Source organism: Hemitrygon akajei, chromosome 6 (assembly GCF_048418815.1).
Source record: "Hemitrygon akajei chromosome 6, sHemAka1.3, whole genome shotgun sequence".
Classification (NCBI taxonomy): Eukaryota; Metazoa; Chordata; class Chondrichthyes; order Myliobatiformes; family Dasyatidae; genus Hemitrygon; species Hemitrygon akajei.
Window position 1 is genome coordinate 128,243,844 of NC_133129.1, and position 15,007 is coordinate 128,258,850.

The 15,007-nt window shown below is 39.1% G+C and overlaps 1 protein-coding gene across 10 annotated transcripts in view; it reads left to right on the top strand.

Annotated features, from left to right (window-relative positions):
* The window catches only part of syt12 (synaptotagmin XII), a 253,476-nt gene that overhangs the window by 223,309 nt on the left and 15,160 nt on the right, over positions 1-15,007 (top strand). For all 10 annotated transcript variants that reach the window (XM_073049223.1, XM_073049217.1, XM_073049218.1 and 7 more), the window contains one exon: positions 11,923-12,056. In XM_073049223.1, coding sequence (XP_072905324.1) covers positions 11,923-12,056 — 134 coding nt within the window. The remainder of the gene's footprint in view (positions 1-11,922; positions 12,057-15,007) is intronic.

A 15,007-nucleotide genomic window follows, 5' to 3' on the forward strand; every position in this document is an offset into this window, starting at 1 on the left:
TTGTTGCAAAGCTTTCAGACAATATGAAGATCGGTGGAGGGGCAGGTAGTATTGAAGAAGCAGGAAGGCTGCAGGAGGACTTGCACAGGTTAAGAGTATGGCAAAGAAGTGGCAGATGAAATATAGTGTTGGGAAGTGCGCTGGCAGATTTCCCAGATGCTTGGATGTTACTCTTATACCATTACATGTTCAACTCATTTCTTTTAATTGGAAGATAGTATAATTTCCAGTGAAACAGCTGAGTTTAAAGGGAGTATAGAAACCAGGGCCTGGGTGTGTTTAAGGGAAGTTTGGGAACAGGGATCTAATGAATTTAACGAGAAGGCAGCAAAGGGGGATGGGGTATTTAAAAGAAATATGGGTAAGGGGCTCCGGTGAGTCGAACGAAAATGTGGGAATGAGACTCCATAAGTTTAAAGGAATCCAGGGAAATGAAACACCAAACCAAAAGTATTTCCAAACATTTAGGATGGCAAATTATCAGAGTTTTACTGCATTTACTGAAATAAACAGCATGGTTTTTAAACAGCAATGCTGCATTCACCATCTGCTAAGATGACAGCCAGCCAGCTTGCACTCATGCCATCCATCTGCATGCTCAGCTATCTTGGTTGTGTCCTGCCGAGGAAAGCTTGAAAGGGTTGGAATAATGGTTAATGCCACTATACATAAATGCCAAAATGTGAACTTTCAGCAAGAGCTAAGGACGCAAATTAATGATGGACGCAAATCAGAGCAATTTTAACAGAAACTCCTTGTGAAAGATATCTTATTGCTTGGGTTAACAAAATCCTTGTTGCTGAGTGAAGTTGAAAGACCACAAGATAACACTCTGAATGAGATTAGAAGAGAAAATAAGCACTATGCTGGAACAATTGCCAGCATCGTTAACTCAGTCACAACTCATTGCAGTGCTGTGACCGTGGTTAAAAAAAATCAAAACAAACTGCAGGTGTTGGATATTTAAAATAAAAGCAGAAAATACTGGAAACACTCAGCAGGTCAGACCACATCTTTGGGAAGAGAAATGAGAATTAGTGTTTCAGATTGGAGGCCATTTCCCCTTCAACCTAAAACATTGACCCTGTTCCTCTGCAACACACACAAAATGCTGGTGGAACACAGCAGGCCAGGCAGCATCTATAGGGAGAAGCACTGTCGACATTTCGGGCCGAGACCCTTCGTCAGGACTAACTGAAAGGAAAGATAGTAAGAGATTTGAAAGTAGGAGGGGGAGGGGAAAATGCGAAATGATAGGAGAAGACTGGAAGGGGTGGGGTGAAGCTGAGAGTCAGAAAGGTGATTGGCAAAAGGGATACAGAGCTAGAGAAGGGAAGGTATATAATGTGGCCTCCAACCTGATGGCATGAACATTGACTTCTCTAACTTCCATTAATGCCCCTCCTCCCCTTCTTACCCCATCCCTGATAAATTTAGTTTTTTTCCCCTCCTTTTTTTTTCTCTCTGCCCATCACTCTGCCTGTTCTCCAGCTCCCTCTGGTGCTCCCCTCCCCCTTTCTTTCTCCCTAGGCCTCCCGTCCCATGATCCTTTCCCTTCTCCAGCTCTGTATCCCGTTTGCAAATCACCTTTCTGGCTCTCAGCTTCACCCCACCCCCTCCGGTCTTCTCCTATCATTTCGCATTTTCCCCTCCCCCTCCTACTTTCAAATCTCTTACTATCTTTCCTTTCAGTTAGTCCTGACGAAGGGTCTCGGCCCGAAACATCAACAGCGCTTCTCCCTATAGATGCTGCCTGGCCTGCTGCGTTCCAACAGCTTTTTGTGTGTGTTGCTTGAATTTCCAGCATCTGCAGATTTCCTGGTGTTTGACTCTGTTTCTCTTCTCAGCGAGTATTTTATTATTTTGTTACCGCAATGGTGACGGCAACTATCCTCACAAAACAGAGTTTAGCCCTGCTAAACTGCAAAAGAAGCAGAGAAACACAGGCATTTTGTGAGCCCATACGGAAATCAGCAATAATTCTGATGATCCACAAGATGCACTCGTTAATCACAGAACTCGTCTCAGTGATCAGCATCGTTACAAGTGAATGTTTGCATCTCATGAATCACTGTTCTCTGTTGATACAGGCTCACCTGTCAGTGTGATGAATCTCTGCCATGCCATTGCAGTTCAGTGAGGAATTCCAGGATCTTTTCTCTCACTAATCTTAAACTTTTGACAGTGCAGGGAACATTTACAGAACAAATCCAGAAATGTCAGCATGACATTTGATAAGATCGTGTGTGGCCATGATAATCTTTTCAGCTTCAGTGCAGCAACTGAACTTGATATGGCAGGGATGGCATATGCAGTGCATATATAGAGCTGAAGAACGTGCTATAGGAACAGCGTACTGGTAATTTGAGTTATGTGAGCATGAACACACTATCCAGAATGATGACACATGTCAGCTCTGAGTTGCTTCAAAGTAGAGATTCTTATTCCTGTCTACAGCAGGAGCACATTCACAAAAATGGAAAGTAATTGCTGAAAATTAATCCTCTCGTGATGATAATCAAGACAATGCTTCCATCAGCTGCAAATTGGAAATAAAAGGCTGAAAGTTCTGGCAAAACTCACCAGGTCAATCAGTTTACACTTCAGGTTTGAGACCCTTCATCAGAACATGCTTTTCAGTAATACTACAGGAGGGAGAGAATCAAGATTTACATGTGGGTGGTAAAGCCAAGAAAAACACCATGAAACCAAATCCACAGAAACACATGAAATTTAAATGTACTCCATACAAAACTTAAGGATGCAATTTTATTAAATATAACGATGACATAAGCAGGCAACACATAGCCATTTGAACTACTTCTACAAAGAGTGTATGGCATCACACAAAAGTTCTTCACACCACTCTAAAAACCAAGAAACTTTGGAGAATTAGAACTGGTAGAACAACCCGATCAAGCTCAGTCAATACATCCATCCAAAAATCACAAGGCAGAATTCTCCTTTGTGCATGCAAGACCTTCTGACAAAGTGCAATAAAAACAGAAAGGATTAGAATGGTTCTTTAAAAAATTAATATGGTAAATTAATTAAATAAATTAATAAAATTTATTAAATTAAATTGATAGGGATATGGTAATGTTGTGGGCATGGTAATAAAAAAGAAACCATTTCATTTACATTACATACAGGGATTTTTCAGAATCAGGAGATGTTTAGTTGAAATTGGTGACAACATCTGAAATGTTTCTGTACATCAAATGACCTCTGCTCAAAATGAACTATTGAACCACTATTGAACCACTCAGTCATTAAGTTTTTTCTGAGTTGGAAATTCAGGAAGTGAAGGGCTAAACCCAAGTAAGTCTGGCAAAGAAAAATAATCTTGATTGTTTTCAAATCCGGAACCAAATAGTCCAAAAGCTGATTTGATGCCAAAATCCAAAAGACCAGGAAGACACCAAAATCTAGTCACTGGACTAGATTGATAATTATTCATTTCAATGTCTGAATTGATAAGCATAGACATAAATGTCTTACTCTTTGTTCTGAAAACTATAGGGGTACATTGTGGTATATATTTAAATATGGATGTGCTGTTCTCTGCATAATCACGTGTCTTTGTACTGTGCTTGTGTTTTGAAAGAATAGCTGTGTGGTATGCCTGTCTTGTAACAATATAACAATGCTCTGACAATCAATAGCAGAACAAATTAAGGCTCAGAATTCCTCATAATTTCAAAGTTCTGCCCTACAACTAATCCAATTTTCTTTGTGCTGACACTCAACCATTAGTTTTCATTGGGTGTCATCTTATTCTGCTAAAATTCAGTGGGAGTGTATTTGACTTTAGCAGTATTCACTGGGTCGAATGTTGATCCTGTCAATATTCAATATGTGTTTTATAATTTAGAAATTCAGTGGGCGTTGGCATCCAGTGGGTGTAATTTGATTCCTGTTGGCATTCGCTGGGTATTTTCATGATTCTGTTGAAAGTCAGTGAGTGTGACGCAATTGTATTTGTGTTCACTGGTCATAATGTGCTTCCTGTAAGAATTTCCTGGGGCTTACTAGGATTTCAGTGGATATATCCTGGTGCAAAGGGATGTTTTTAATGAAAAAGGATCCAGCGTTTTCCCAGCTTATGTGATGAATAAACTCTACTCGGGCTTCCAGCCAGATGCAGGTATCAATTTTAGCCGATGTTTCAATGACAAACCCTGGCATCTTCATCAGGGATGATGTCTGTGCATCTCTCATCTGGTGGTATTTATGCACCTGACATCTGTCCCATCTGATCGGTTAGTCCTCATCCAATCAGATTTCGACTGTCCCACCTTGTTTATAGTTGAATTCCAGTTTCATACTTAATGCGAGACCTTAGTCCTTGTTAAACTTCTTTTTCTCTAGTTTTATTTCAATGGCTTCCTTTACCAGGCGGTCCCAAAAGCTATTGGCATGGCACAGTAGTTTTGTGCCGTTGAAGTTAATCCTATGGCCATTGTGAATGCAATGTTCTGCTACCACCGATTTCTCAAGGTAATCGAATCAGATACACCTCCAGTCCTCTTTGATGTGGGTTTCTGCCATGTGTCCCATCTGGCCACATTCACAGGGAATCCTGTAAACACCAGCCATCCTGTGTCCCAGGCCAGCTTGGACCTGTAAAAGCTGTGATTTGAGCTTCCTTCTGGGTTTCCTCTCAGCTTATGCAGATCAAAGATGACCTAGCAGAAAAGAATTTTAACAAAGACGAAGGTATTGCTCTAAGTAAGAACTGGAATTCATTTGTAAACAAGGTGGGACAACAGAATCCTGATTGGATAAGGATTAACCAATCTGGAGGGACGGACGACAAGGGTATAAATACCACAGGACTAGACCTGCCAAGGCATCATCCCTGAAGAAAATGGCAGAGTTAGCATCGAAACATCGGTTATAATTGTTACCTGTACTCAACGGGAAGCTTGAGAAGAGTTTATTCAGATATTTTAAATATTTACTGGATGTAATAGCATTCTGTCTATATTCAAAGTTTGAAATTAGATTTCTGTTGACATGCAGGGTACTTTATGATTTTTCAGACAATTTAGTAGAAACTATGCTATTCTCATTGGGAGATAATGTGATCCCTGTATCAACTGAGAATAAAGTAATTCTGTTGGCATTCATATGGCGAAACATGGTTTCAAGGGGATTCACAGGATGCAATAAGTATTTGTTGATATTTACTAGAAGTGATCATGCTCCATGGCAATCACTGGAACTACATTAATTGCTCTTGTTGTTACAGCAGTTCTTTTGTAATTCTGTTGGAATTCAGTAGCTCCACTTTATTGTATATTTATATTCTCTGAGTATGTTGTGATTCTGTTAATATTCAATGCAAGTTCCACGAATCTGTCAGTACTCACTGAGTACAATTTGATTTTGTTGGTGTTCTTTTGTTGGTATTGTAGGTATTTTGTAATTCTGTTGGAATTCAGTAGCTCCACTTTATTTTATATTTATATTCTCTGAGTATGTTGTGATTCTGTTAGTATTCAATCCAACTTCCACGAATCTGTCGGTACTCACTGAGTACAATTTGATTTTGTTGGTAAGGGGACCCTGTTGGCATTCATTTGCAGTAAGGGGACCCTGTTGGTATTCATTGGTTGCAATGTAACTCATTTGGTGTTTTCTCAGTATAACGTTTCTCAGTTGGCAAATGCTGGTGCATCTTGCTTCTGTTGCTACTCAAAGAGAGCAAGGTGAATTTATTGCTTGTTGCTTGGTGCCATGTGACTTTTCTCATATTGACTGTGTGATTAGGAGTCTGTTGGGAGTCACTGGGTGCAAAATGTTTCTCTCAGACTCTACCGAGTGCAGTAAGATTCAACCAATATCCACAATCTGATGAGGTTCTGCTGGTATTTGCCAGATAAAATGTCATTCCATTGGTATTGATTGTGTGCAATGTTGCTCTTCACAGATCACGAATATACTCCATTGACTTTCATTGGGTATTAATTAATTCCTGCTTCTCATAGAACATAGAACATAGAATAGTACAGCACAGTACAGGTCCTTCGGCCCACAATGTTGTGCTAACCCTTATACCCTGCCTCCCATATAACCCCCCACAATAAATTCCTCCATATACCTGTCTAGTAGTCTCTTAAATTTCACTAGTGTATCTGCCTCCACCACTGACTCAGGCAGTGCATTCCACGCACCAACCACTCTCCGAGTAAAAAAAACTTTCTCTAATATCCCCCTTGAACTTCCCTCCCCTTACCTTAAAGCCATATCCTCTTGTACTGAGCAGTGGTGCCCTGGGAAGAGTCACTGGCTGTCCACTCTGTCTATTCCTCTTAATATCTTTTACACCTCTATCATGTCTCCTCTCATCCTCCTTCTCTCTAAAGAGTAAAGCCCTAGTTCCCTTAATCTCTGATCATAATGCATACTCTCTAAACCAGGCAGCATCCTGGTAAATCTCCTCTGCACCCTTTCCAATGCTTCCACATCCTTCCTACAGTGAGGCGACCAGAACTGGACACAGTACTCCAAGAAGATGAGGCACCTGTGGCTGACAGTCAAAGACAGGATGGAAACAAAATGGATTGCTGATGATATGGCAAAACTTGGTGGGAAGCTGAAAGATTGATTTGTTTTACAAACCAACAGAAACCAACTGAATTGCCTAGTGAGTTTCCAAACATAGTTCAGTTGATGAATATTCAGCATTTCAATGGAAATTAGTGATTTTGCTGAAATTCAATGGATGCAATGTGATCATGGTAGTACTGACAATTCCTTGGGAAGACCGTATTGAGGAGCCATTTGAATGTAAGAAAGCTGGTAAAGCAGAGCCAGTGACTGGGGTGGAGGACACAATGTGAGCCAATACAGGTGGGTTGTAGAGGATTTGCTGGCTGCTCGCTGTGCAGAACCTCCTCCCTCCTTGGAATTATGAGAGCAGCAAAGAGAAGAGCCATCAGGACCGTCACAGAGGCTGCTGAGTGAGCCTCCAGATGGATGTGGATCAAGAGATGTGACCCATGGACCAGTGTTGCTAGGACACAAGCCAGGGTCTGGTTAGGCCTGGCTGAGGATGCCTGATGTTGAAAGACCCGAAACATCTGATGACCACAGGTGACATCACTGATGATGTGTCCCAGTGCATCGCATTGATATTTTGCTGTGACTTGATGTTTGTCATTTGTTTTCTGATGGCATCTACTCAGTGTTTTGGTGATTCTGGTGGAATTTAGTGGGTGAAACACCATACCTGTTGGTATTCAATGAATCCTTGTGCATTACGTGATTCATATCAGAGCTGCAGTTATTTATATTCACTGTGTACAATACAGTCTGTTTGCTGATACTCTATTGGTACTCATTGGGTGCAGTATGGTCCTATAGATATTCTCTGTGGATATTGTAATTTCTGTTGTATCCACTGGATCATAGGTTGAGAGGAAGATATATAGTGAACAATCAACACCTTTTTCCCAGGGCAGCAATAGCCAATACCAGAGGACATCCTTTTAAGGAGAGTTGAAGAAAGTTTAGGGGAGATGTCAGAGTTAATTTTTTTTTACACAGAAAGTGGTAAATGTCTGGAATGCACTACTCAGAGTAGAGGTAGAGGCTGATACATCAGGAACATTTAAAAGATTCTTTGATAGGCACAGCCACAAGGGATTCTGCAGATGCCAGAAATCCAGAGTAACACACAAAAAAAAAAATGCTGGAGGAACTCAGCAAGATAAGTAACATTTATGGAGGGGAATAAACAGTCGACGTTTCAGGCCAAGACTGTTCATCAGGGCTCACGATGAAGGGTCTTGGCCCGAAACATTAACGGTTTATTCCCACCCTCTCCCCCGCCCAATAGATGCTGCCTGACCCACTGAGTTCCTCCAGTATTTTGTGTGTGTTACTATTCGATAGGAACATGGCTGAAAGAAAAATGAAGGGTTATGTGGGATGGCACAAAACTGGGCAGGACTTATCCCTGCTTTCATTTGCTTCTGAGACCTGGAATAGAGTCAGTTAGGGGGTCAGCACAACCTTGTGGGCCAAAGGGCCTGTACTATGCTGTACTGATCTGTAATTGTGTCAACTTTTGCAATCCTGTTGTAACTCACTGAGTGCAATGATACTCTAATGGAATTCATACTTTGCAGTCTGATTCCTGTTGATGTTTCACCATTCTGTGGGTTTCACTGCAAGTAAGCAATTCATCTCCCAACATTCAGTGAGTGCATTGTAATTCTGTTAGTATTCACAGAATGCAATCATAGTCTGACTACTAACAGATGTAATTTCATTCTTGTTTACATTTCAGTGGGTGAATTGTGGTCCTGTTGGACTAAAGTCAAAGAAATTTAATTCCTGTTTATATTCAATGGATGCATTATGATTCGGTTGGTTTTCCCAAATGTAATGTCAATCATGTTGGTATTCCATAGTGTAATATAGCTATACAGAAATGGAAAATATACAGTGAGCACGGATGGATCAAAATTAAAGTGACCAAGGTCCAAAAGGAATCACCATTTTCCAGCAAATGGTCAAAAGACCAAAACAATCATGGCACTGAGTGGATAGAAACAGAACCAAGTGAAAACAATGAGGAATTAAGTCACTCCCACTGATTTCCACCAAAAATAACCACTAAACCGTCCTATCTGCCCGATGATCTTTTTCCCCAACAATAGATGCTTTGAGGGTCTGATGTCAAGCATACAAGTGATTCAGTGTGGCCAATAGAGCCAACTGAATATAACTAGGGCCTCTTCTCTGTGAATGTTGGACCGTGGCAGGGCATGGATGTTAGTTTCCTTAACCTTCCAGTCAACTGGAGGATTTTGCAGATATCTTTCCATGTGTTGAGAGTTGTTGCAGGTCGCAGAAGCGTATGAGAGCAGGGATAAGTGTTGCCCATTTTTGTGCCAAGTCTGAGGTCTCGATCTTCAAATTCTCTTTTCCTAGTTCTGTACATTGATGGCAATGGTACATCTTATTGTTGAGGCTCGGCTTCACCAAGAAATGGTTCCTGAGATGTGGGAAGCTGTTCTTGAACCTGGTGGTGTGGTAATTCAGGCTTCAGTACTTCTGATGGTGGCTGTGAAAATATTTTCAGAACTAATGGGAAATCTTTAACATCTAGAATCAAGGTAAGCAACAGCTGAGTACTCAAGCCAAAGTATACAGGCATTCCTTATGTTTGCTATGGGTGGAGGCCATGCTCCCACACCACCAGGTTCAAGAACGGCTCCTTCCCTTCAACCAAGGCAACCAACCTTCCCTTCAAGAACCAAATGGCAAAACACAAGTCACAACGGCTTAGCAACTCTTGAGCACTTTGGCCGCTTTCCAGAAAAATGCAATTTATAATTTTAGTAAAGAATTGTGTTTAATTTATGTTTAATTTGTGTTTTATGTTGATTATATGATGCTGTTGCGAGTAGTTTTTCTCATTGCACCTGTGTATACATGTTCTTATGCACATGACAATAAACTTCACTTTGATTAGCTCCTCTCCCATACAAAGTTTTTTGGTGATAAAATGCAACACTGCCCCACGGAAGAGTGAGAAAACTTTTGGGGCAATAAGACAGCTTCATTTGACACCAGCTTTCACTCTGTTAGTATTCACCGTCCAAAACAAGAGTTTGATCTCATAAGCATTCTTTTTGCACCATCGCTTGAACCCAAAGTATTCATTGTGAAACACAGGCTGGTTTTGCAGATGTGTTGCATGTAAACTCTGCAAGTGTTTAGGTTGTGTAGCATAGATTGATCCTCTATGTTTTTGTTGATTGTAGCATGGGCTGATCACTTCGAGTAATCCACACGAGTAACATGATTTGATCACGTGTATGTTCACCCTGCAGAGTAGTCCATGAGTATTTTCTGCCGTGACAACTTGAATCTTTGAACATTCACAGTGTGTAATATATTTTTATTCCTTTAGTATTCACCATTGATCATCTTGATGAGCCTTCCAATATATTTTTGATTGCTTAATCTTAGCAGCTTTCAATGTGTAAATTGGATTTAAATCTTTAACACTTTTCCCAGCTCATAATAAAATGTATTGATTGTAAGCTACTGATTTGAATTAATTTTGATTTTGTAACCAAATGTATTTTTTTAGTGTTTAGAGCAAAGCATTCTGGAAAAAAGAACTGAGCATTAAGAAATAGCTTCAATGTCAGAATTGAACATTACTAGGATATTAAATTACCTTTCTCAACTTTAGAATGAAAAACCACAATTTATTCATTTTGGCATATTTTCTTTTTTTATTAATGTTTTTATTGATTTTAAAAGAGCATATATACAAGCAAGAGAAGAATTATCTCAAATATATATCAATAACAATACATAAAGAAGGTATAATAAACATTATCAAGATCATGCATAGTATTAATCTGATATAGAATGTATAATAAGGAAAAAGATAATTAATTTTCCTCTTATCAATATATGAAGAGAAAAAAGACTTTTTGAAATGTTTAAGTGAAAAAAAAAACCCCACTATTCTATACAAACAGAAACAAAAAGGAGAAAACAAGGACTGGGCAATCCATCCTGAGAGTAAAAACAAGAAAAGGAAAACTTTCTGATCAAATCCAAAACTTCGGAAAAATAACTGGAAGAGTCATTACAAAAATCAATAAATCAAATCATATGAAAATATTGAATAAAAGGTCGCCAAATTTCTTCAAATTTAAAAGATGTATCAAATGTCCGACTTCTTATTTTCTCTAAACTTAAACAGGACATGATGGAGGAAAGCCAATTAAAAACAGAAGGTGGATCAGGATCCTTCCATTTAAGTAAATAGAGTTGAATAAAGTTGAAATGGCTATCATCCACTGAGCAGAAACAGGAATATATCCTGCTTCCAATGGAATAATCCCAAAAATTGCTGTAAGTAAATTTGGTTGTAAGTCCAGATCCAAGACTTTTGATAAAGTTTTAAAGACATCTTTCCAAAAATTATCCACCTTTTTGCAAGACCAAAACAGGTGGGTTAAAGTGGCCACCTCAATATTACATCTAGTGCAAATAGGATTGATATTGGGAAAAATATGGGCTAATTTATCCTTTGACATATGTGCCCAATGCACTACCTTGAACTGTATCAAGGAATGACGGGCACAAATAGATGAAGTATTTACCAAATGAAAAATTTTACTCCATTGATTATCTGAAAGTAACTCTTGAAATTCCAATTTCTAAGCACCTTTAATTTTATCATTAGATATCATTCGTTAATTCAATAACCATTTATAAATTGTAGCTATCAATCCTTTTTGAAGTGGTTTAACCTGAAAAAGGGTATCTGTCATATTAGGTGGATAAGCAGAGGAGTAATTTGGAAGCAAAATACGTTAAAAATTCCTAATTTGTAAGTATCTAAAAAAAAGTGTGCATTAGATAAATCATATTTATCCACCAACTGAGTAAAAGACATTAAACAATCCCCTATAAACAAACCTGAAAAAGTTATTACTCCTTTGGTTTTCCAAACTAAAAAGGCTTGATCTAAAATTGATGGTTTAAAAAAATAGTTAAGATGGATTTTACTAGAAAGAACAAAATTATTTAACTCAAAAAATCTGCAAAACTGAAACCAAATTCTTAATGTATGTTTAATAATGGGATTGAGGTCTTGTCTACCAATCTTAGAGAGCAGAAAAGGAAGAGGAGCTCCCAGTAAAGAGGCCAAAGAATACCCCTTCACTGAGTTTTGGCATATTTTCTATCATCTTTTGGAGGATTGGTGGCAGATTCAAAGTAAAATTCAGTTACAGGAATTTCTTTCTCCTTTTTGACAGTGGCCTGTAATTGAGCTGTAGTCTCTGATGTGTACTGCTGAGAGTATTTGATGAACAGATTTTAATTCCAAGTAACTGGTCTTGTTCTCTGATGTTTCTTGCCCACTAACCTAAACAGATCCATTTGTGAAAGTTTACCTCCTTCAAGATACAAGGAAAATAAGTAAGAAAAGAACAGCAATCAAGAGAGATGATCCCAATCCAGTTTTCAATGAAGCCATGATATTCTCAGTTCCTGCAATTGTTCTGCAGGTAAGAAACTAATACAGTACTCATCTTAATGAAAGCACAATTTAGAATCCAATGGTTAAATTGCATTGGCTGTGTATTATCTGACAGATTGGTTTTCTTTCTGTCCAGTAGTGGATGGGAGCCAATGTGTCATCCAGAGAAAAGATTACTCCCACTGATCTTCAGAGAGCTCCATCGTTCGTATTAAGTGTCACTTAGCACAAAGCTAATCAGTGTAGACACTTCAATCTCACTCTGCTCTTTCTTTCTAATTACCTATTTTATGGGAACTGGCCATTGCTGTAAGGGTAGCAGAGAGCTAGCCATTACTGATCGCTCTTCAGAGAGCGACGATGAAACATTTTTTAGAATTGTTGCAATTCTTCTAATGAAGGGGCTAGGTAGGAGTTCAAGAGTTAGACCTGGTGGGAATGAAAGGCAGTTCATATATTTCCAAGTCAGGTTTCCATATGTCTGCTGTCCTTTCTTTATGAGTAGTAGAAGTTATAGGTCTGAAATGTCGCAGCTGCAGTGTATTTGGTAGATGGTCAATCTGTAGAATGAACTTTCAGTAAAAGTTTTAAGTTCAAAGTAAAATTTATTCTCAGAGTACATACGTGTCACCACATACAACTCTGAGATTCTTTTTCCTGTGGGGATACTTAGCAAGTCTATAGAACAGTAATGGTAAACAGGATCAATGAACAACAAACTGTGCAAATGCAAATATAAATGAGAGCATGAAATGACAAGATGAAGAGTCCTTAAAGTGAGACCATCGGTTGTGGAAACATCAGAAATAGAATGGGTGTAGTTATCTCCTTTTGTTCAAAAGCCTGATGGTAGTAACTGTTCTTGAACCTGGAGGTGCGAGTCCTAAGGCACTTGCATCTTCTGCCTGATGGCAGCAGTGATAAAAGAGCACTGCTCAGCTGGGGAGGATTTTGGATGATGGATGCTGCTTTTCTGTGGCAACATTGCATGTAAATGTGCTTAATGGTTGGGAGGGGCTTACTGGGCCAAATCCACTACCTTTTCTGGGATTTTTCCCCTCAAAGGCATTTGTGTTCCTATTACAGGCCATAATGCAGCCAGCCAGCACACTTTACAAAACACATCTATAGAAGTTTGGCAAGATTTTTGATGACATGCCATTTCTCTGCAGACTCCTGAGGAAGTAGGGGCACTGAGATGATGTTGTATTGTTGGTGGTGTGATCAAACGGGCAAGTGGAAGTTATTCCATGAATCCCCTGACTGACGCTTTGTAGATGGTGAAGTGTAAGAGATGGGTGACTCACTGTGGAATATCAGACATATGACTTGCTTCTGTAGCCTGAGATTTTATATGCATTATCCATTTGAACTCTTGCCAATTGTGACCATCAGAATGTTGATGATGAGGGAACTGTTCAGGGTAACACCATTGAATATCAAAGGGGTATTGTTATTAGTCAGTCTCCCTGGAGAGGATAATTACCTAGCATTTTAGTAATATAAATGCTACTTGCTACTTATTTTATAACTTCATTACAAGTATTGTTATGTTTTGCAGTTGTGTCAATATACAAGTTTTGTTTCATAATAAACACTGATGTCAAAAGTAATCATTCTGAACTTATTTATCTACTTGAATTCCTCAGCTTATTGAAACATAGAAAACCTACAGCACAATACAGGCCCTTCAGCCCACAAAGTTGTGCCAAACATGTCCCTCCCTTAGAAATTACCAGGCTTACCCATAGCCCTCTATTTTTCTAAGCTCTACATTCCTATCTAAAAGTCTCTTAAAAGACCCTATTGTATCCACCTCCACCACAGTTGCTGGCAGCCCATTCCACGCACTCACCACTCACTGAGTAAAAAACTTACCCCTGACATCTCCTCTGTACCTACTCCCCAGCACCTTAAACCTGTGTCCTCTTGTGGCAACCATTTCAGCCCACTTGGCCCATTACAACAAGTGGTCGACCATCACTTCCCGGGAGATCCAGACCGCTGTGCGCCTGCTGCTGCCCGGTGAGCTGGCCAAACACGCTGTCAGAAGGGACAAAGGCAGTGACCAAGTACACCAGTTCCAAGTAAAGCTCCCCAGTGAGATGATCAAAAGCTTATATTTGATGTCTGTGGGCAACCACAAAACAAAATGCTGTTGGAACTCAGCAGGTCAGGTCACATCTATGGAGAAAGATGGACAGTTGACATTTTGGGTCAATACTCCTCCTCTAAAGATTCTTCACAGGCCATTGGCTGAAGAAATTTCTTCTCTCTATTTTGAATGGCAAAGCCATTATTCAAAGACTCTACCTTTTCATCCAGGCCAGGGAAAATACTATCCCTACATTAACCCTGTCAAATTCCTCCAAGGCTTTAGATCTTCCAGTGAGATCATCTCTCATTCTTTAAAATTCAAAAAAGTAAAGGCCCCACCTTCTTAACCTCTTACTGCACAACAAATCAGGATCAGTCTATTGATCCTTCATTGCATTCGTTTTATTGGTAATGTATCTTCCCTAGTTAAGGAAACCATAGTTGCACATGATATTCCAGATACAATTTCTCTTATGCCCTGTATCATTTTAGTTACCTGATTTTAACTTTGCATTAAAATCTTCTCCTATGAAAGAGCAACATATCATTTGTCCTCTTCTTTGTTTAGTATACCTACCTACATATTAAGTTTCAGAATGTAAGAACACACATTTTCAATAAACATGTACACATTTCAATCTCCTACTATGTCAAGTTTTTCTTCTACAGTGGTGCTAGAAAGTTGGTGAACCCTGTAGAATTTTCTCTATTTCTGCATAAATATGACCTAAAATGTGATTGGATGTTCACGTGTCCTAAAACTAGATAAAGAGAAACCAATTAAATAAATAACACAAAAGAACATTATACTTGTTCATTTATTTATTGAGAAAAATGATCCAATATTGCATATATTTGCTGGAAAAAGTATGTGAACCTTTG